This window comes from Oncorhynchus clarkii, chromosome 27, assembly GCF_045791955.1.
Source record: "Oncorhynchus clarkii lewisi isolate Uvic-CL-2024 chromosome 27, UVic_Ocla_1.0, whole genome shotgun sequence".
Taxonomy (NCBI): Eukaryota; Metazoa; Chordata; class Actinopteri; order Salmoniformes; family Salmonidae; genus Oncorhynchus; species Oncorhynchus clarkii.
The window spans coordinates 24,016,901-24,034,004 of NC_092173.1; the positions used below are offsets into that span (position 1 = coordinate 24,016,901).

Sequence of the window (17,104 nt, forward strand, 5' to 3'; positions counted from 1 at the left end):
TGTATTGAATTAGTTTATTGATGTTCATTTTATATTTCCCTCTATGCAGATGCTGTGTTAATAATCAGATATACTTTATTTCAAGAAACATTTTCAATGACAGGTACTGTAGGTGTTAAATTATAAGACCATGAGAGAATTTGAGAACTTGTTGTGGCATTGGCTTTGAAGGAACTTTCATAACATGCAGGAACAACAAGTGCACAGTCTGTCTAGTTACTTATTTGATGTAGAGAAAAACCTTATTTTTCATAGCCTTTCAGGGCTCACAAAGAGAGAGAATGCTGTCTGAATTTCAGGATTTCAAGACTGCAGCTAACACTGTGAGAAGGAGAATTCCTTGGTACACATATGTTCTGTCTCAGTCGCCTCTTTCTTTCCCTTCCCACATATTTGATCCTTAATGGGAATTCTACATCTGGTCAGATGGTGAGCTGATTGTAATGTTTAAGAGCATTTTATCCTAACCTGTATTATAATCATACAGCTACTGTATTTAGACAAGCACTCACACATCAACACTAACCCTTCTCACAAAGACAAATAAACAAGCACTCTTGATGTTGAAATGAAGACACGTTCAGACAGTTTTATATTTTTTATTATAATTTTTTTTATTCCCCAAATATACAGAGCAAAAGCATCATAGATTCACAGACCAGTACAGGTAAAATACATTTTTTTCATATTTTTTCATTTGTTTTAAATCCACAGGGCCACTGCTTGAAAATAGTGGTTTACCCAGTACAATGTTCACTTTCTCTTTACATTACAGTATATACGTTGATGATTCACTTTGTACATTGACTTTTAAAACTTCCATGTCAAAAGCTTTTTGTAGCATGTTATTGAAAGACTAACAAGATATTGATAGGTAGAAATGAAAATGGAGAGTGTTGTGGCATTTACACTGTAAATGTGATTGACTGTCAGTTTTTCCAGTTTGGTTGGCATCTTCTCATGTGCCAGTTCTCTTAGTGTTGGTAAAGACATAATTCATTGTAAGAAACTATACATAACCATAAACAACCATTTTCAGGCAGAGCTACATTATGACAGTGTTAGTGTTAGGCATGATATAATTCTTCATACATTTTTTATAATATTTAATTCAGACCAAGCAAAGGTCACTGATGCAATATAGCCACTGGGCACAGAAATCATTTCAAAGAGAACTATCCACCAATCTGAGACTAGCTCACCCCTCTCTCCTTTACCTCAGAAACAGCCTTGTGGGATGGGGAAATTGTGGACCAAACAATGGTCATCAACACCACTGAAAAACAGAGGATTTACTTCCCTGTCTCATTGACCCTGGCAAATGGATGTTGTGTTTTATCAGGTAAGTGCAGCAACCCCATGTTATTGTTGTGGGCTTATTTATTCATCTGTTTGGCCAAGGCATATTTCTACAGCATGGCAAACAGCACCAGCTGGTGCCAAACAAACACCGTCCTCAGGTCAAACATGCAGACTGGTGTATGCGTACCCACATGGGCTTTGATTCCCACTGCAGTGCATGTGATGAGCATGGCACAGGTGATACACAGACTCCCACGGTAGCGAGTTGGAAGTTGGGGGTTGGTAGTAGGGTAGAATGGAGGGAACCCAGTTACCACTCCCTTTTCCCTGGATAAATAACTGCAAGAAACCGGCAAATGATAATACATTATTTATATGAACAGCATGGCGTTAAATGGAACTGTTAAATTATATGCAATGTCTAAATCTGGCTTCTCTACGGCCTCTGCATGATGAATCAACAACGCTCAGGGTGGGGACAGACAGCCGTTTCAGTTTGGAGCGCAGTTCACAGTGCATGTAGACCTATCATCTCATCATATTAACATTTTGTTGTTGTGACAGGTAGGCCTACATTTGCTGCAGCATAGTCTAACCTACAATAATAAAAAGACTGAATGCGCATCTAATTTACCAATCTCCATCTGGCTTTCTGGCTCATCTTGTTTTTTTATTGTAGAGAATATATTTTTCTAATTGCAGCTGCCTTTTTAAAACAGCCTATCACTCGAATATCAGCAGTATTTCTCTTTCTCCGTTAGTTCCATTCAAAATAGATAATCCTGTTCTAGATTGATATATTTTTTTAACCTTTATTTAACTAGGCAAGTCAGTTAAGAACAAATTCTTGTTTTCAATGATGGCCTAGGAACAGTGAGTTAACTGCCTTGTTCAGGGGCAGAATGATTGATTTTTACTTTGTCAGCTTGGGATCTTGCAACCTTTCGGTTACTGGTCCAATGCTCTAACCACTAGGCTACCTGCCACCCCATATATATATATATATATATATAGAGAGAGATGTCTTAGCCTACCTCTTTCAGGTTATAAATTATGTACATTATTAGCCTTATATTTAGCTAGTTAATGATGGGTTATGCATAATAAGCTAACTTACAGCCTCTGTGTCTTGCGCAATACGGACATACCTGTGCTCTGCTGCCCTCTCTCCTTAACTTAAAAAACTCTCCTTAGCTCTTGGAGTCCCATGCAGGAAAAGCAAGACTAGAATAGCTTGCTGGACAAAATAGTTTTTAGCATTTCTTATTCCAATAGACTATTCGAAGAGGGATGTGAGCTCTTGCTTGATGAATGTTAAATACAGCAGACAATATAATTTACGGGAAGTTTGAAAGAAGAGCAAACGGACGATGATGATAGGCTATAGCAGTTATTTATTTAGGCCCATAGGCTAACCATTCAATCTTTGTGAAGAGAAGTGAAAGCCTTCTGCATCTAATTTGTGTCCTATATTATTCAAGGGTGTCATCAGAATGATGACAATAAGGACAACAAAAGTTATTTCATTTAGGCTATCTGTTCAACGCTAGGAAGAAATTAAGCAACAATAGAGAGAGGAAGAGGAGGTAGTCCAATAACATCATGGGAAATATTATGAAAGGTATATAAGCGTTGGCCTACTAATTATACAAATAGGCCCTATTATATTTGAAAATTATAAATAGATTCTAGCCTATACTTGTAACTTTTTAGGCCGTATGTGCTGCACTAGAATCAAATTTCCCTCCCTGCTTTATCATGATTTGAATGATGTACATAATTCTAGTCCATATAATACAGTATAATACAATACAGTACAGTAATACAGTTCACACTAAAAAAGAATAGCCTATTAGAGCTAGTTTAATTTATTTACCCAAGAGAGCATATAGCTAGCTACATCTATGGGCTTTTATGTTTTTCTGTCGTGCGTATCATATACTCTATGTATTGGATATCGGCACAATCATTTTGACTTTTTTGGCCTTGGGCTCATTAAATGTATTTAATGTATGGCTCATCAGGCTCAGGTAGCATCAGGGTTGAATTTTCGATCAAAGCTCTAGTCAGACATAGGCCAATTTATATGATTTATAATGCTTTTGAATGACACTTCCGGCTTTGGCGGGAAATACATCATTGCAAATAAAAACATTGCATGTTTGGAGTTGCTGCACTGCGGCCCGAGTCAGTTGGTATTATTCTAACCCATCAGTAAGACAATGCTGTTTCTGGGAACTGAAGCACATGGAAGAGAGTCTCTTTTCTCTAGGGACATTCTAGCTCCTATCTCACCCCATGAACAGTTCCCGTGCCAAACCCTAGAGCCAAACAGCTTTGACCGTGTGACTGTGTGAGAGAGACTGCCACAAAGAGATTTAAAAACTGCTCACACAAATCACTCGTTTGCAAAGACAAGCTTGGTTGGAGATGTCAATGAATGCTGAGAGAGAAAAAAAGGGACGGATAATTGATTGTCTGTCTGTACAATATTGACGACATAGGGATTTGATTTGCCCTAATACACTGAAAACTGACTGAGAAAAGAAATAACAGCAAAATTATATACAGGGAGCATTTGAGATTTATATACAGTGTTCTAAGCGGCAAACTGGATTATCAGCATTGAAACAGACCTTTTTGTGTTTAAGCCGCACAATGGGCACCAATCCATTTGTAAAATTAGAGTCAAACCACCACCACTCAAGTAGAAAAGCCCATGGAAATGCCTTGAATATAATCACATGTAAAGTGCTTACAGCAACAACTTTCTCATTTGTCGTAGGTACTGTCTAACTCTTACACAGGATTTACAATTTTCAGCAAGACAACACAAGTGAAGGACTAGTTAATACATTTGATATCTATTCCATTGGCCGAGTAGTCCCGCAGAGGAAGACTAATGCAAAATGATGAGATAAGAGAGGACTGTTTTAGATTTGAAAAACAGGAAATTACATCATCATTGCAACTCGGTGTCCACTGTATTGCGGTAAAACTGGAACGTTGTTTTTCTGGAATTAGGCAACATTTTACCCTTCTCTAATGCTTTATCTAATACCGATCAAACTGATGTTAGAAAGCAGTCTGTCTGTCCAGACCTAGAAGCCACCCACAGGCAAACAGCTTTTATAGACTTTTGAAGACTAACTGATGATGTAACATTTGACGTATTTGCGAGGGTAAATTGCAGACGAGTAATATAATGTAACTAACTGACACTCCAAGAACTGCGCTTGAGAATTAATGTACATCTGCCGCACCCACTTAAAACCTCCACAATGGAGGACTCGTAAGTCTTGTACTGTATGGTAGCTCAGGCCTGACTGTATGGTGCGTGGTGATATGTAGCGTGGTGGCAAAATGATGTACTGTATATTTTAGTCATTATCACCAACACCACCACATTGATTATCGCATCCAATAGAATGTGCCGTATTAGTTTAACATTACCGTGGTTGGTCTTGTCTAGTGTAGTACTACTTGTCCTGTATGTGACATGTCCTGTGTTTCATGTGACCGTGTTGCCCTCCACAGCAGGCTAGCTAGCAGAGAGGAGGCATTGTGGATCTACCATACAAGTGCTTTTGTCTTTATCAGTGATAGGATTTGTTTCTGTGTTTCCCTAATCTCTCAAATAAAATGACAACAATGATAATGGTGAAGAAAGTGAAATTCCATATCTGGCATGTACAATACACTCACTTAAAACAGTCAGTGTTTATACAGTAGTCTCACAGCAGCCAAATTAACAAAATACCAGAAATCAAAACAACAGTTTACATCACATATTCCTATCCATTTCCTTCGATGAGCAGCTAGATCACAGTAGGTATACAGTCTGCATTGACTGAGCTCCAGTATTAACATGGTATTGGGAAAGCCACATGATGAAAAGCTCTGATACACAATGTTTACATTTGGTTCCGCAGACAGCATCCTATCATGTGGACATGGCTGATGATATAAAGCAGTTAGTATGAGAGACTTCACATTACATGGGTAGGACAGACATTATAGTCAGGCAGCTATGCTCCCCTCCATTTGAGCTGGCATGGTGCCGACAGGTTGACTGAGAAACCAACCCCCTTCTTTAAATTAGAACACACCCCGTTCTGCTTCTGAATGTAAAAGTTTGTCTCATGAAATGTCTCTCTGCATTTCAAATAGTCCCACTCAAGGCAAAAAGAAAAAATGGGAACAAACTCTACTCTCATTTCCCAATCCGAGTCCTCAAAACAAATTAAATCAAGCATCTGAGTAAAAATAAAGAATGCTGAATAAAATATGTGTAATGTACACTAATATTATTCCTTTATCTCAGGGTCACAAATTCTGAAACGACAACTCAGGCTTTCCGGTTGAGATCACGGGCCTCCTTATCTGTAGAGTTCTGAGGGCTGGGAACCCCGGGGAAAAGACTGCCTTTGGTTAATTGTTTGGCAAGTCTGGACACATTTTGAGAGTCCTACTCCACTTACACAAGGGATGAAGTTGGATCAGCCAAACTTAACATAGAGCGTGTGTGAGGGGAGGCTCGGTGGAAAGGGTATAAGAGAGAGGAGAAGCTTTGACATTTAACACACATTCATAGTTGTGCTTAGAACTATAAGAGAGCAGCAGAATATTGGCTTACACATACAAAGTGATGGGTGACTTTTGCCACCCATAAGAGAGTGGTCCCGCTTTGTTTTAAAGACAACTTGTTAGCCCCCAGCCACAGCGTTTGGTTATTTCCACTGTCTATCAGTGCAACAACCACCTCCACACTTGAGTTGTGTCCATGTTGGCAAAAGAGCTCTCTGTGGCACAGCTACTGTATGTTTATGGTTTATGGGGCCTTTATTTACTAAGTGAAGAACTGGACAACAGGGGGTGGTTTCTGATGAGCTTAGGATGGGATGTGGGGGGAATGCCAGGTTTTTGAAACACTGGTTGGAACACAGAGAATTATGAACAAGTCCAATGTGAGTTAAAGCCACCTATTTCAAGGCTTCTCACCAACACATCATGTGCTTTGAAACGTAGGTCCCTTTCAGGAAGCTGTATGTTTCCCATAGTTCCAATCCACGGCTGGATACCCCAGGACAGGCAGGCCCTCTCTGGCTGTCAGGTCAGACGTGGGTCTGCATGCGCTTCTGGAGGGGCCGTGTGAGGTCTGAGTTCTGGGAGGAGGACTGGGAGTAGTGGGATGAGGAGGAGGCGGAGGCGGAGGCCTTGCTGTCCTTGTCGAACTGCACGTAGCCGTCCTGCTTGCTGTAGCTGCTCACACTGCTGTCGCACTGCGTGTCGATGAAGGAGCTGGAGTCGCTGAGTGATCCTCTCTGGAACTCCCTCTCGCACAGCTCGATGGAGCTGCTGCCCATGCCCAGCACGAAGCGCTGGCTGTAGTCGTACAGGCGGTTTGGCCCAGCACCTAGGGTGGAGTAGATGTTGGTGAAGGACATGCCCGTGGGTACCCGCTGCTTGCCCCCGGTGGTGGCAGCGGTGGGATTCCGCATCTCTGTAGTCTGGTTACCTTGAAGGGTGATGGTGGGGGTGGAGTGGTGCTCCTTGAAGGTGTTGACACTGTAGTATCCATTGGTGGGGTCCTTTAGGAGGCAATATGGGAGAGGAGAGAATATAAGAGGAGAGAAGGAGAGGAGATGAGAAAGTTAAAGTAGTTGAATTAGTTTTGTCATTGTCAATTTTGAAAAATTATCCCACTGGGTATGCCTTGTTGGCAAAGCACAATAGACGACAAGAAAATATTTTTCTAAGTGAGGCAGAAGTCTGAAAAGCAGTACATCTCTGGAGGAAAACAGACTAAAGTAAATCATCCCATCGTTTATATGTATTTATTCTTCTCAAAGCTTAAACAGTGTCAAGGTCAAACTGGCTTTAATTACCATTCAAATTGGCATATAAATAAGGAAACAGGCTGCTGCTGCATGTGTCAGGTCTGAACCAGGAAAAATAGTAGCTAAAGCTCAATATTATGATTTAGTCTTCTTTTGCATAAACCTCTACAATCATGTTACTTGCTAATTAACAGGCCTTGATGATTCAGTTTGGCAGCCAACAAGTCCTCCCAAAGTTCACTAATACCCCAGTTTAATTGGGCCCAAAACGGTTTGTGAAAACAAAGTCTTGAATTTGATGTATGCAAAATAAATGACTTGTGTGGAGCCATGGCTGCCGTGCCAAGGTTGCTATTGTCACACAGCTCCTGGCTCTTGCCTCGATGATGCTGTTGCTAAGAAGCAGCCGTGACAATGCTGTGAGAATGAACGTGAATGTCAAACCCAACGAGCACAATGCGCCATGGTTGCAGTGCCGAGGTTGCTGTTGTCACACAGCTCCTGGCTCTTGCCTCGACGATGCTGTTGCTAAGAAGCAGCCGTGACAAGGCTGTGAGAATGAACGTGAATGTCAAACCCAACGAGAACAATGCTGGATCCCAGAGGAGCCATGCTAATCATGGCGAAATGGCACAGCTATGACAACCTGAGAGAATCCTCATTATGAGTGTCATTATCAGACTTTGTGTCCCCTTATCTGGTGTCTGGTCCCCAGTGATCTCCTCCCATACACACACTCATCAGTGTGGATCAAAAAAGCCAGGTCCAATGGGAACAGGTATGCAGACAGAACACCAGATGAATACTATTGTGTACTGGGTGAACAATCATCTGTACAATGGCATAAATAAACAGGACCACAATTTTGTTTTCAGCTCCTGATTCGTTTTTGCGTTTGTGGGGTGAGCCTGAATTGGACATCACCCATAGTAAGTTGTTTGTTCCACAGTCTAATGATATTATCTGTGTGTCTCGTTTGAAGGAGGTTCTTATTTCAATATTTATTTCTTCAGAAGGATTATGCCATATCTCCCACACTGTAGATGTGCTAAACTCTGCATGCAGAGTGAGGTAATGATGAAGTGAACAGCACAGTGCTAGTCTAATTGAGGAATTTGCATATCTGAGAACCAGGGGGCCTCTTGTTAAAAGACCCCATACTGACTCTTTGCCTGTCTGTTTTAACTATAGCTTCCGCAACTGACTTATATTCCACTCCAAGTGAGTGTTTATGTTGAAATAACAAGAACTGGTGTCATGCGTGAGAAGGGTCTGGAACAAAAGCAGTGCAAAGACTGCTCATTATCAACACAGAAAGGTACAGGTTGGCCACCTATTATACAGAGGGAATGTTTAATACTTGTTGCTTGTAAAGTAGGTCCAGACAGGTATAGTGTGCTGGATTCTGTGAGTCTGTTATAGTGCTATTAACATACAGTAATATATCTGTTGTCACAGTGTTGACAAATTAAAAGGTTCTCCTTTGCGAGGCACAGACTCACCAAGTCCTCCAAACTGTATCTAAAGTAGCAGTAATGGGGCTTCTCTGGCATAACAAGCATTGTTGATTGAGCATACTGCAATTCTAGCACTTAATTTTTGTCACATTAAGAGCTCTTTCATTACAGTGAAAATATGAGGAAGGCAATTAACGCGTTCTATTATAAATTATTGGTTTTGGTTGAATACAATGGCTCTGGAAATTTCTTTTCACTTTTAAGTGATTTGATTGCAGAAATAGTGAACTCTCATTACGAAAGTTTAACACTGATTCTGCTTTGCCGAAGTGTGACTAATGAATATTACAATGTATCATACGATTCTCTATCTGGTGAAGAAAAACGTTCTGAAATTATTTTTCCAAACCATCCATCAGTGATTACAAATTTCATTTTACAATACACATACATACAGTTGAAGTCGGAAGTTTACATACACCTTAGCCAAATACATTTAATCTCAGTTTTTCTCAATTCGTGACATTTAATCCTAGTAAAAATTTCCTTATTTTAAGAATGTGAAATGTCAGAATAGTAGTAGAGAGAATGATTTATATCAGCTTTTATTTATTTTATCACATTCCCAGTGGGTCAGAAGTTTACATACACTTAATTAGTATTTGGTAGCATTGCCTTTAAATTGTTTAACTTGGGTCAAATGTTTTGGGTAGCTGGGTGAATAGGTTGGGTGAATTTTGACAGAGCTGGTGGGAGTAGTGGGATGAGGAGGAGGAGGCCTTGCTGTCCTTGTCGAACTGCAAGTAGCCGTCCTGCTTGCTGACAGAGCTGGTGTAACTGAGTCAGGTTTGTAGACCTCCTTGCTCATACACTCTTTTTCAGTTCTGCCCACACATGTTCTATAGGATTGAGGTCAGGGCTTTGTGATGGCCACTCCAATACCTTGACTTTGTTGTCCTTAAGCCATTTTGCCACAACTTTGGAAGTATGCTTGGGGTCACTGTCCATTTGGAAGACACATTTGCAACCAAGCTTTAACTTCCTGACTTCTGTCTTGAGCTGTTGCTTCAATATATCCCAAAAGTTTTCTTTCCTCATGATGCCATCTATTTTGTGAAGTGCACCAGTCCCTCCTGCAGCAAAGCAAATCAAATCAAATCTTATTTGTCAAATACACATGGTTAGCATATGTTAATGTGAGTGTAGCGAAATGCTTGTGCTTCTAGATCCGACCGTGCAGTAATATCTAACAAGTAATCGAGCAATTTCACGACAACTACCTTAACAAGTGTAAAGGAATGAGTAAGAATACGTAAGAATAAGTAAGAATACGTACAATAAGTACATACAAATATATGGATGAGCGATGGCGGAACGGCATGGGCAAGATGCACTAGATGGTTTAGAGTACAGTATATACAGTACATATGAGATGAGTAATGTAGGGTATGTAAACATTATATAAAGTGGCATTGTTTAAAGTGGCTAGTGATACATTTATTACATACAATTTTTTTATTACTAAAGTGGCTAGAGATTTGAGTCAGTATGTTGGCAGCAGCCACTCTGAGTTAGTGATGTCTGTTTAACTGTCTGATTGATGTCCTTGAGATAGAAGCTGTTTTTCAGGCTCTCGGTCCCAGCTTTGATGCACCTGTACTGACCTCGCCTTCTGGATGATAGCGGGGTGAACAGGCAGTGGCTCGGGTGGTTGTTGTCCTTGATGATCTTTTTGGCCTTCCTTTGACATCGGGTGGTGTAGGTGTCCTGAAGGGAAGGTAGTTTGCCCCCGGTGATGCATTGTGCAGACCTCACTACCCTCTGGAGAGCCTTACGGTTGGGGGCAGAGCAGTTGCCGTACCAGGCGGTGATACAGCCAGACAGGATGCTCTCAATTGTGCATCAGTAAAAGTTTGTGAGTGTTTTTGGTGACAAGCCGAATTTCTTCAGCCTCCTGAGGTTGAAGAGGCGCTGCTGCGCCTTCATCACCACACTGTCTGTGTGGGTGGACCATTTCAGTTTGCCTGTGATGTGTACGCCGAGGAACTTATAACTTTCCATCTTCTCCACTACTGTCCCGTCGATGTGATGTGGGGCTGCTCCCTCTGCTGTTTCCTGAAGTCCATGATCATCTCCTTTGTTTTTTTGACGTTGAGTGTGAGGTTATTTTCCTGACACCACACTCCGAGGGCCCTCACCTCCTCCCTGTAGGCCGTCTCATCATTGTTGGTAATCAAGTCTACCACTGTAGTGTCGTCTGCAAACTTGATGATTGAGTTGGAGGCGTGCATGGCCACGCAGTCATGGGTGAACAGGGAGTACAGGAGAGGGCTGAGAACGCACCCTTGTGGGGCCACAGTGTTGAGGATCAGCGGGGTGGAGATGTTATTTCCTACCCTCACCACCTGGGGGCAGCCCATCAGGAAGTCCAGGACTCAGTTGCACAGGGCGGGGTCGAGACCCAGGGTTTTGAGCTTAATGATGAGTTTGGAGGGTACTATGGTGTTAAATGCTGATTTGTAATCGATGAACAGCATTCTTACATAGGTATTCCTCTTGTCCAGATGGGTTAGGGCAGTGTGCAGTGTGATTGCGATTGCGTCGTCTGTGGAACTATTGGGGCGGTAAGCAAATTGGAGTGGGTCTAGGGTGTCAGGTAGGGTGGAGGTGATATGGTCCTTGACTAGTCTCTCAAAGCACTTCGGAAGTGAGTGCTGCGGGGCGATAGTCATTTAGCTCAGTTACCTTAGGTTTCTTGGGAACAGGAACAATGGTGGGAACAACAGACTGGGATAAGGATTGATTGAATATGTCCGTAAACAAACCAGCCAGCTGGTCTGCACATGCTCTGAGGACGCGGCTTGTGATGCCGTCTGGGCCGGCAGCCTTGCGAGGGTTAACACATTTAAATGTTTTACTCACATTGGCTGCAGTGAATGAGAGCCCGCAGGTTTTTGTAGCGGGCCATGTCGGTGGCACTGTATTGTCCTCAAAGCGAGCAAAGAAATTGTTTAGTTTGTCTGGGAGCAAGCACCCCCACAAGATGCTGCCCCCCCCCCCCCCGTGCTTCACGTTTGGGGTGGTGTTTTTCGGCTTGCAAGCCTCCCCCTTTTTCCTCCAAACATAACAATGATCGTTATGGCAAAACAATTATATTTTTGATTCATCAGATCAGATGACATTGCTCCAAAAAGTACGATCTTTGTCCCCATGTGAAGTTGCAAACCGTAGTCTTGCTTTTTTACGGTGGTTTTGGAGCAGTGGCTTCTTCCTTGCTGATTGGCCTTTCAGGTTATGTCGATATAGGACTCATTTGACTATTGATTTAGATACTTTTGTACCTGTTAACTCCAGCATCTTCACAAGGTCCTTTGCTGTTGTTCTGGGATTGACATGCACTTTTCGCACCAAAGTACGTTCATCTCTAGGAGACAGAACGCGTCTCCTTCCTGAGCGGTATGACGGCTGCATGGTCCCATGGTGTTCATACTTGCGTACTATTGTTTGTACAGATGAACGTGGTCTTGGCTGATTTCTTTTGATTTTCCCATGATGTTAAGCAAAGAGGCATTGAGTTTGAAGGTAGGCCTTGAAATACATTGACAGGTACACCTCCAATTGACTCAAATGATGTCAATTAGCCTATCAAAAGCTTCTAAAGCCATGACATCATTTTCTGGGATTTACCAAGCTGTTTAATGGCACAGTCAACTTAGTTTATGTAAAATGCTGACCCACTGGAATTGTGATACAGTGAATGATAAGTGAAATAATCTTTCTGTTAACAATTGTTGGAAACATGACTTGTGTCATGCACAAAGTAGATGTCCTAAACGACTTGCCAAAACTATAGTTTGTTAACAAGAAATGTGTGTAGTGTTTGAAAAACGAGTTTTAATGACTCCAAACTACAGTGCCTTGTGAAAGTATTCGGCCCCCTTGAACTTTGCGACCTTTTGCCACATTTCAGGCTTCAAACATAAAGATATAAAACTGTATTTTTTTGTGAAGAATCAACAACAAGTGGGACACAATCATGAAGTGGAACGACATTTATTGGATATTTCAAACTTTTTTAACAAATCAAAAACTGAAAAATTGGGAGTGCAAAATTATTCAGCCCCCTTAAGTTAATACTTTGTAGCGCCACCTTTTGCTGCGATTACAGCTGTAAGTCGCTTGGGGTATGTCTCAGGTCTTTTGCAGACTCCATCAGGTTTTCTTCCAGAATGGTCCTGTATTTGGCTCCATCCATCTTCCCATCAATTTTAACCATCTTCCCTGTCCCTGCTGAAGAAAAGCAGGCCCAAACCATGATGCTGCCACCACCATGTTTGACAGTGTGTTCAGAGTGATGAGCTGTGTTGCTTTTACGCCAAACATAACGTTTTGCATTGTTGCCAAAAAGTTCAATTTTGGTTTAATCTGACCAGAGCACCTTCTTCCACATGTTTGGTGTGTCTCCCAGGTGGCTTGTGGCAAACTTTAAACAACACTTTTTATGGATATCTTTAAGAAATGGCTTTCTCCTTGCCACTCTTCCATAAAGGCCAGATTTGTGCAATATACGACAGATTGTTGTCCTATGGACAGAGTCTCCCACCTCAGCTGGAGATCTCTGCAGTTCATCCAGAGTGATCATGGGCCTCTTGGCTGCATCTCTGATCAGTGTTCTCCTTGTATGAGCTGAAAGTTTAGAGGGACGGCCAGGTCTTGGTAGATTTGCAGTGGTCTGATACTCCTTCCATTTCAATATTATCGCTTGCACAGTGCTCCTTGGGATGTTTAAAGCTTGGGAAATCTTTTTGTATCCAAATCCGGCTTTAACCTTCTTCACAACAGTATCTCGGACCTGCCTGGTGTGTTCCTTGTTCTTCATGATGCTCTCTGCGCTTTTAACGGACCTCTGAGACTATCACAGTGCAGGTGCATTTATACGGAGACTTGATTACACACAGGTGGTTTGTATTTATCATCATTAGTCATTTAGGTCAACATTGGATCATTCAGAGATCCTCACTGAACTTCTGGAGAGAGTTTGCTGCACTGAAAGTAAAGGGGCTGAATAATTTTGCACGCCCAATTTTTCAGTTTTTGATTTGTTAAAAAAGTTTGAAATATCCAATAAATGTCGTTCCACTTCATGATTGTGTCCCACTTGTTGTTGATTCTTCACAAAAAAATACAGTTTTATATCTTTATGTTTGAAGCCTGAAATGTGGCAAAAGGTCGCAAAGTTCAAGGGGGCCGAATACTTTCGCAAGGCACTGTAAGTGTATTTAAAGTTTCGACTTCAATTTAGCTTTATGCTTGCTGTATGGTTTTCATTCAAAGTTATTGGTACCTGGTAGTGCCAGTGTACTCTGCATTCTAAGACATGGCTCCTGAACCTCTAGGGCCATACACATTCTGATTCCTAATACACCACCTTGGTTGACCCCTTAATTCATCAAATTAAACTTTAATTAGATACATTTGACCCCTGGCCTTATTTAGCCAATGTGGACAAAAATGGTCCTGTTGAAGATCAACCTCTTGCCTGCCTCCTCCCGTCTTTCTCCTTCTCCACCTCTATCTCCTTCCGTCCCCCCTCCATCATCCATGTTCATGGACCTACCTTGATATGCTGGTACTCTTTCTCATCCTCTTGCAGCACCTCTAGCTGCTTCAGCACTGACTCCTGCTGGAACTCCCCGCGTTCTACCTGCATATAGACATCATGACCGCCATCGATAAGAGACATTACTGTGCAGCCGTATTCATCGACCTGGCCAAGGCTTTCGACTCGGTCAATCACAACATTCCTATTGGCAGACTCGACAGCCTTGGTTTCTCAAATGATTGCCTCGCCTGGTTTACCAACTACTTCTCTGATAGAGTTCAGTGTGTCAAATCGGAGGGCCTGTTGTCCGGACCTCTGACAGTCTCTATGGGTGTGCCACAGGGTTCAATTCTCGGTCTGACTCTCTTTTCTATAAACATCAATGATGTTGCTCTTGCTGCTGGTGATTCTCTGATCCACCTCTACGCAGACACCACCATTCTGTATACTTCTGGCCCCTCCTTGGACACTGTGTTAACTAACCTCCAGACGAGCTTCAATGCCATACAACTCTCCTTCCTTGGCCTCCAACTGCTCTTAAACGCAAGTAAAACTAAATGCATGCTATTCAATCGCTCACTGCCCCGACCTGCTCGCCCGTCCAACATCACTACTCTGGACGGCTCGGACTTAGAATACGTGGACAACTACAAATACCTAGGTGTCTGATTAGACTGTAAACTCTCCTTCCAGACTCACATTAAGCATCTCCAATCCAAAATTAAATCTAGAATCGGCTTCCTATATTGCAACAAAGCATCCTTCACTCATGCTGCCAAACATACCCTCGTAAAACTGACCATCCTACCGATCCTCGACTTCGGTGATGTCATCTATAAAACAGCCTCCAACACTCTACTCAACAAACTGGATGCAGTCTATCACAGTGCCATCCGTTTTGTCACCAAAGCCCCATACACTACCCACCATTGCGACCTGTATGCTCTCGTTGGTTGGCCCTCGCTTCATACTCGTCGCCAAACCCACTGGCTACAGGTCATCTACAAGTCTCTGCTAGGTAAAGCCCGCCTTATCTCAGCTCACTGGTCACCAAAGCAGCACCCACTCGTAGCACGCGCTCCAGCAGGTATATCTCACTGGTCACCCCCAAAGCCAATTCCTCCTTTGGTCGTCTTTCCTTCCAGTTCTCTGCTGCCCATGACAGAAACGAATTGCAAAAATCTCTGAAGCTGGAGACTCACATCTCCCTCACTAAGCATCAGCTGTCAGAGCAGCTCACAGATCACTGCACCTGTACATAGCCCATCTGTAAACAGCCCATCTATCTACCTACCTCATCCCCATACTGGTATTTATTTATTTATTTATTTTGCTCCTTTGCACCCCAGTATCTCAACCTACACATTCATCTTCTGCCGATCTACCATTCCAGTGTTTAATTGCTATATTGTACTTACTTCGCCACCATGGCCTATTTATTTCCTTAACTTACCTCATTGCACTCACTGTAAATATACTTTTTGTTTTCTTTTGTTCTACTGTATTATGGACTGTATGTTTTGTTTATTCCATGTGTAACTCTGTGTTGTTGTATGTGTCGAATTGCTACGCTTTATCTTGGCCAGGTCGCAGTTGCAAATGAGAACTTGTTCTCAACTAGCCTACCTGGTTAAATAAAGGTGAAATAAATAAATAAATAAAATAGACAAGGCACGTTTAGAAATATGATGTTATCATAACAGTCAGCATGCAGGGATATCACTTTCGAAAAATTCGGAAATAATTTTCAGACACATTTCAACTTCACTCGGGCGCATAACTATAAATAATGTATCCATGAATCTCATTAGAGAAATGCAGATATGTACGGTATCATATGCAGACCCATGAACTCCCATGAATTGTTAATAATATAACCAAAGCTCCTTGCTGAAACCATAGCCCTGCTCTCCTGGGCCTTTTCAAAGCGCAGAACTTATGTCATCCCAAAAAATGAGGCAGGGTTTTTTAATAGACAGACATAGGGCACAATTAAAAAAGCTACGCCTTACTGTGGCTTTTTCCCTCACAGGGAGAAACAACGTGGGCCAGTTCTCTAGATATAGGCCAACACAGTGCATTGATCACAGCATATACAGTACATCTACACACCTCAGTCCTGTTCCATTATTCAGCAGGTTGCTTTTGTGCCCTAGTGAAGTGCTATTAATGCTATCCCAGAGATAATTAGCATTCATTATCTGTGAGTATAAAGAGGGCTGGAGGGGATAGGGTTTTCTGTTGTTTTCACTTTGGGTACAGAAGTGGAAATGGTGGTAGGACACTCACACTCACCATCAGTTGCTTCATGGCGGTGTGCTCCTCATTTTCCCGTGCCGCGTTGTGGTCTTTGTGTACAATCTCCACTCGGATGTCGTTCTTGGCCGACACCACCCCTTTCAGATCTGTTGGAAACAATAGTAAGTTACAGCTCAAGATGCTGAGACACACAATATTCACAGAGACATTGCACTTCCCCCAATAACTTCAATACACTGGACTTCAAATCTTCTTGGCATGGCTTTTGAAAGTAGTGTCCCCTTCCCCAACAGTACAGAGCAAGAGATTACATTTCTTTTGTTTTGTTGTCAAGATAAGATTATTTTCTACGTACATAAGCACATCTCACACTGGCCTTGCGGTGGCTCATTTAGAACAATGCGGTTCATACTATCATATAACAAAGTCTTACTTTCTGTCTTAATTTTGCTTGCAAGTTCTCGCTGGTGAGTACAGATGGAGACGGGTAGTGAGGGCATTACCAGGTGCGCTTCCTCTGTGGTATACAACAACAACATGCTGAATGCTAGTAAAAGGTCCCACACAGGGACTCACGCACGCAGCAGCACAGTTTTGGAAAAGCGCAATGGCTGACTGTTTCTAACCTGAGGCACTGTTAGGGA

The 17,104-nt window shown here is 42.1% G+C and overlaps 1 protein-coding gene across 2 annotated transcripts in view; it reads right to left on the bottom strand.

Annotated features, from left to right (window-relative positions):
* Window positions 1-633: 633 nt before the first annotated feature.
* LOC139386104 (kin of IRRE-like protein 3) overlaps window positions 634-17,104 on the bottom strand; it is a 209,729-nt gene continuing 193,258 nt past the window's right edge. The window contains exons 13-16 of one of the 2 annotated variants that reach the window (XM_071131531.1): window positions 16,894-16,977; window positions 16,497-16,606; window positions 14,217-14,303; window positions 634-6,893 (exon numbers count right to left, since the gene is read on the bottom strand). In XM_071131531.1, coding sequence (XP_070987632.1) covers window positions 6,417-6,893; window positions 14,217-14,303; window positions 16,497-16,606; window positions 16,894-16,977 — 758 coding nt within the window. In that variant the 3' untranslated portion in view covers window positions 634-6,416. The remainder of the gene's footprint in view (window positions 6,894-14,216; window positions 14,304-16,496; window positions 16,607-16,893; window positions 16,978-17,104) is intronic. The other variant, XM_071131532.1, reaches the window with a different exon arrangement.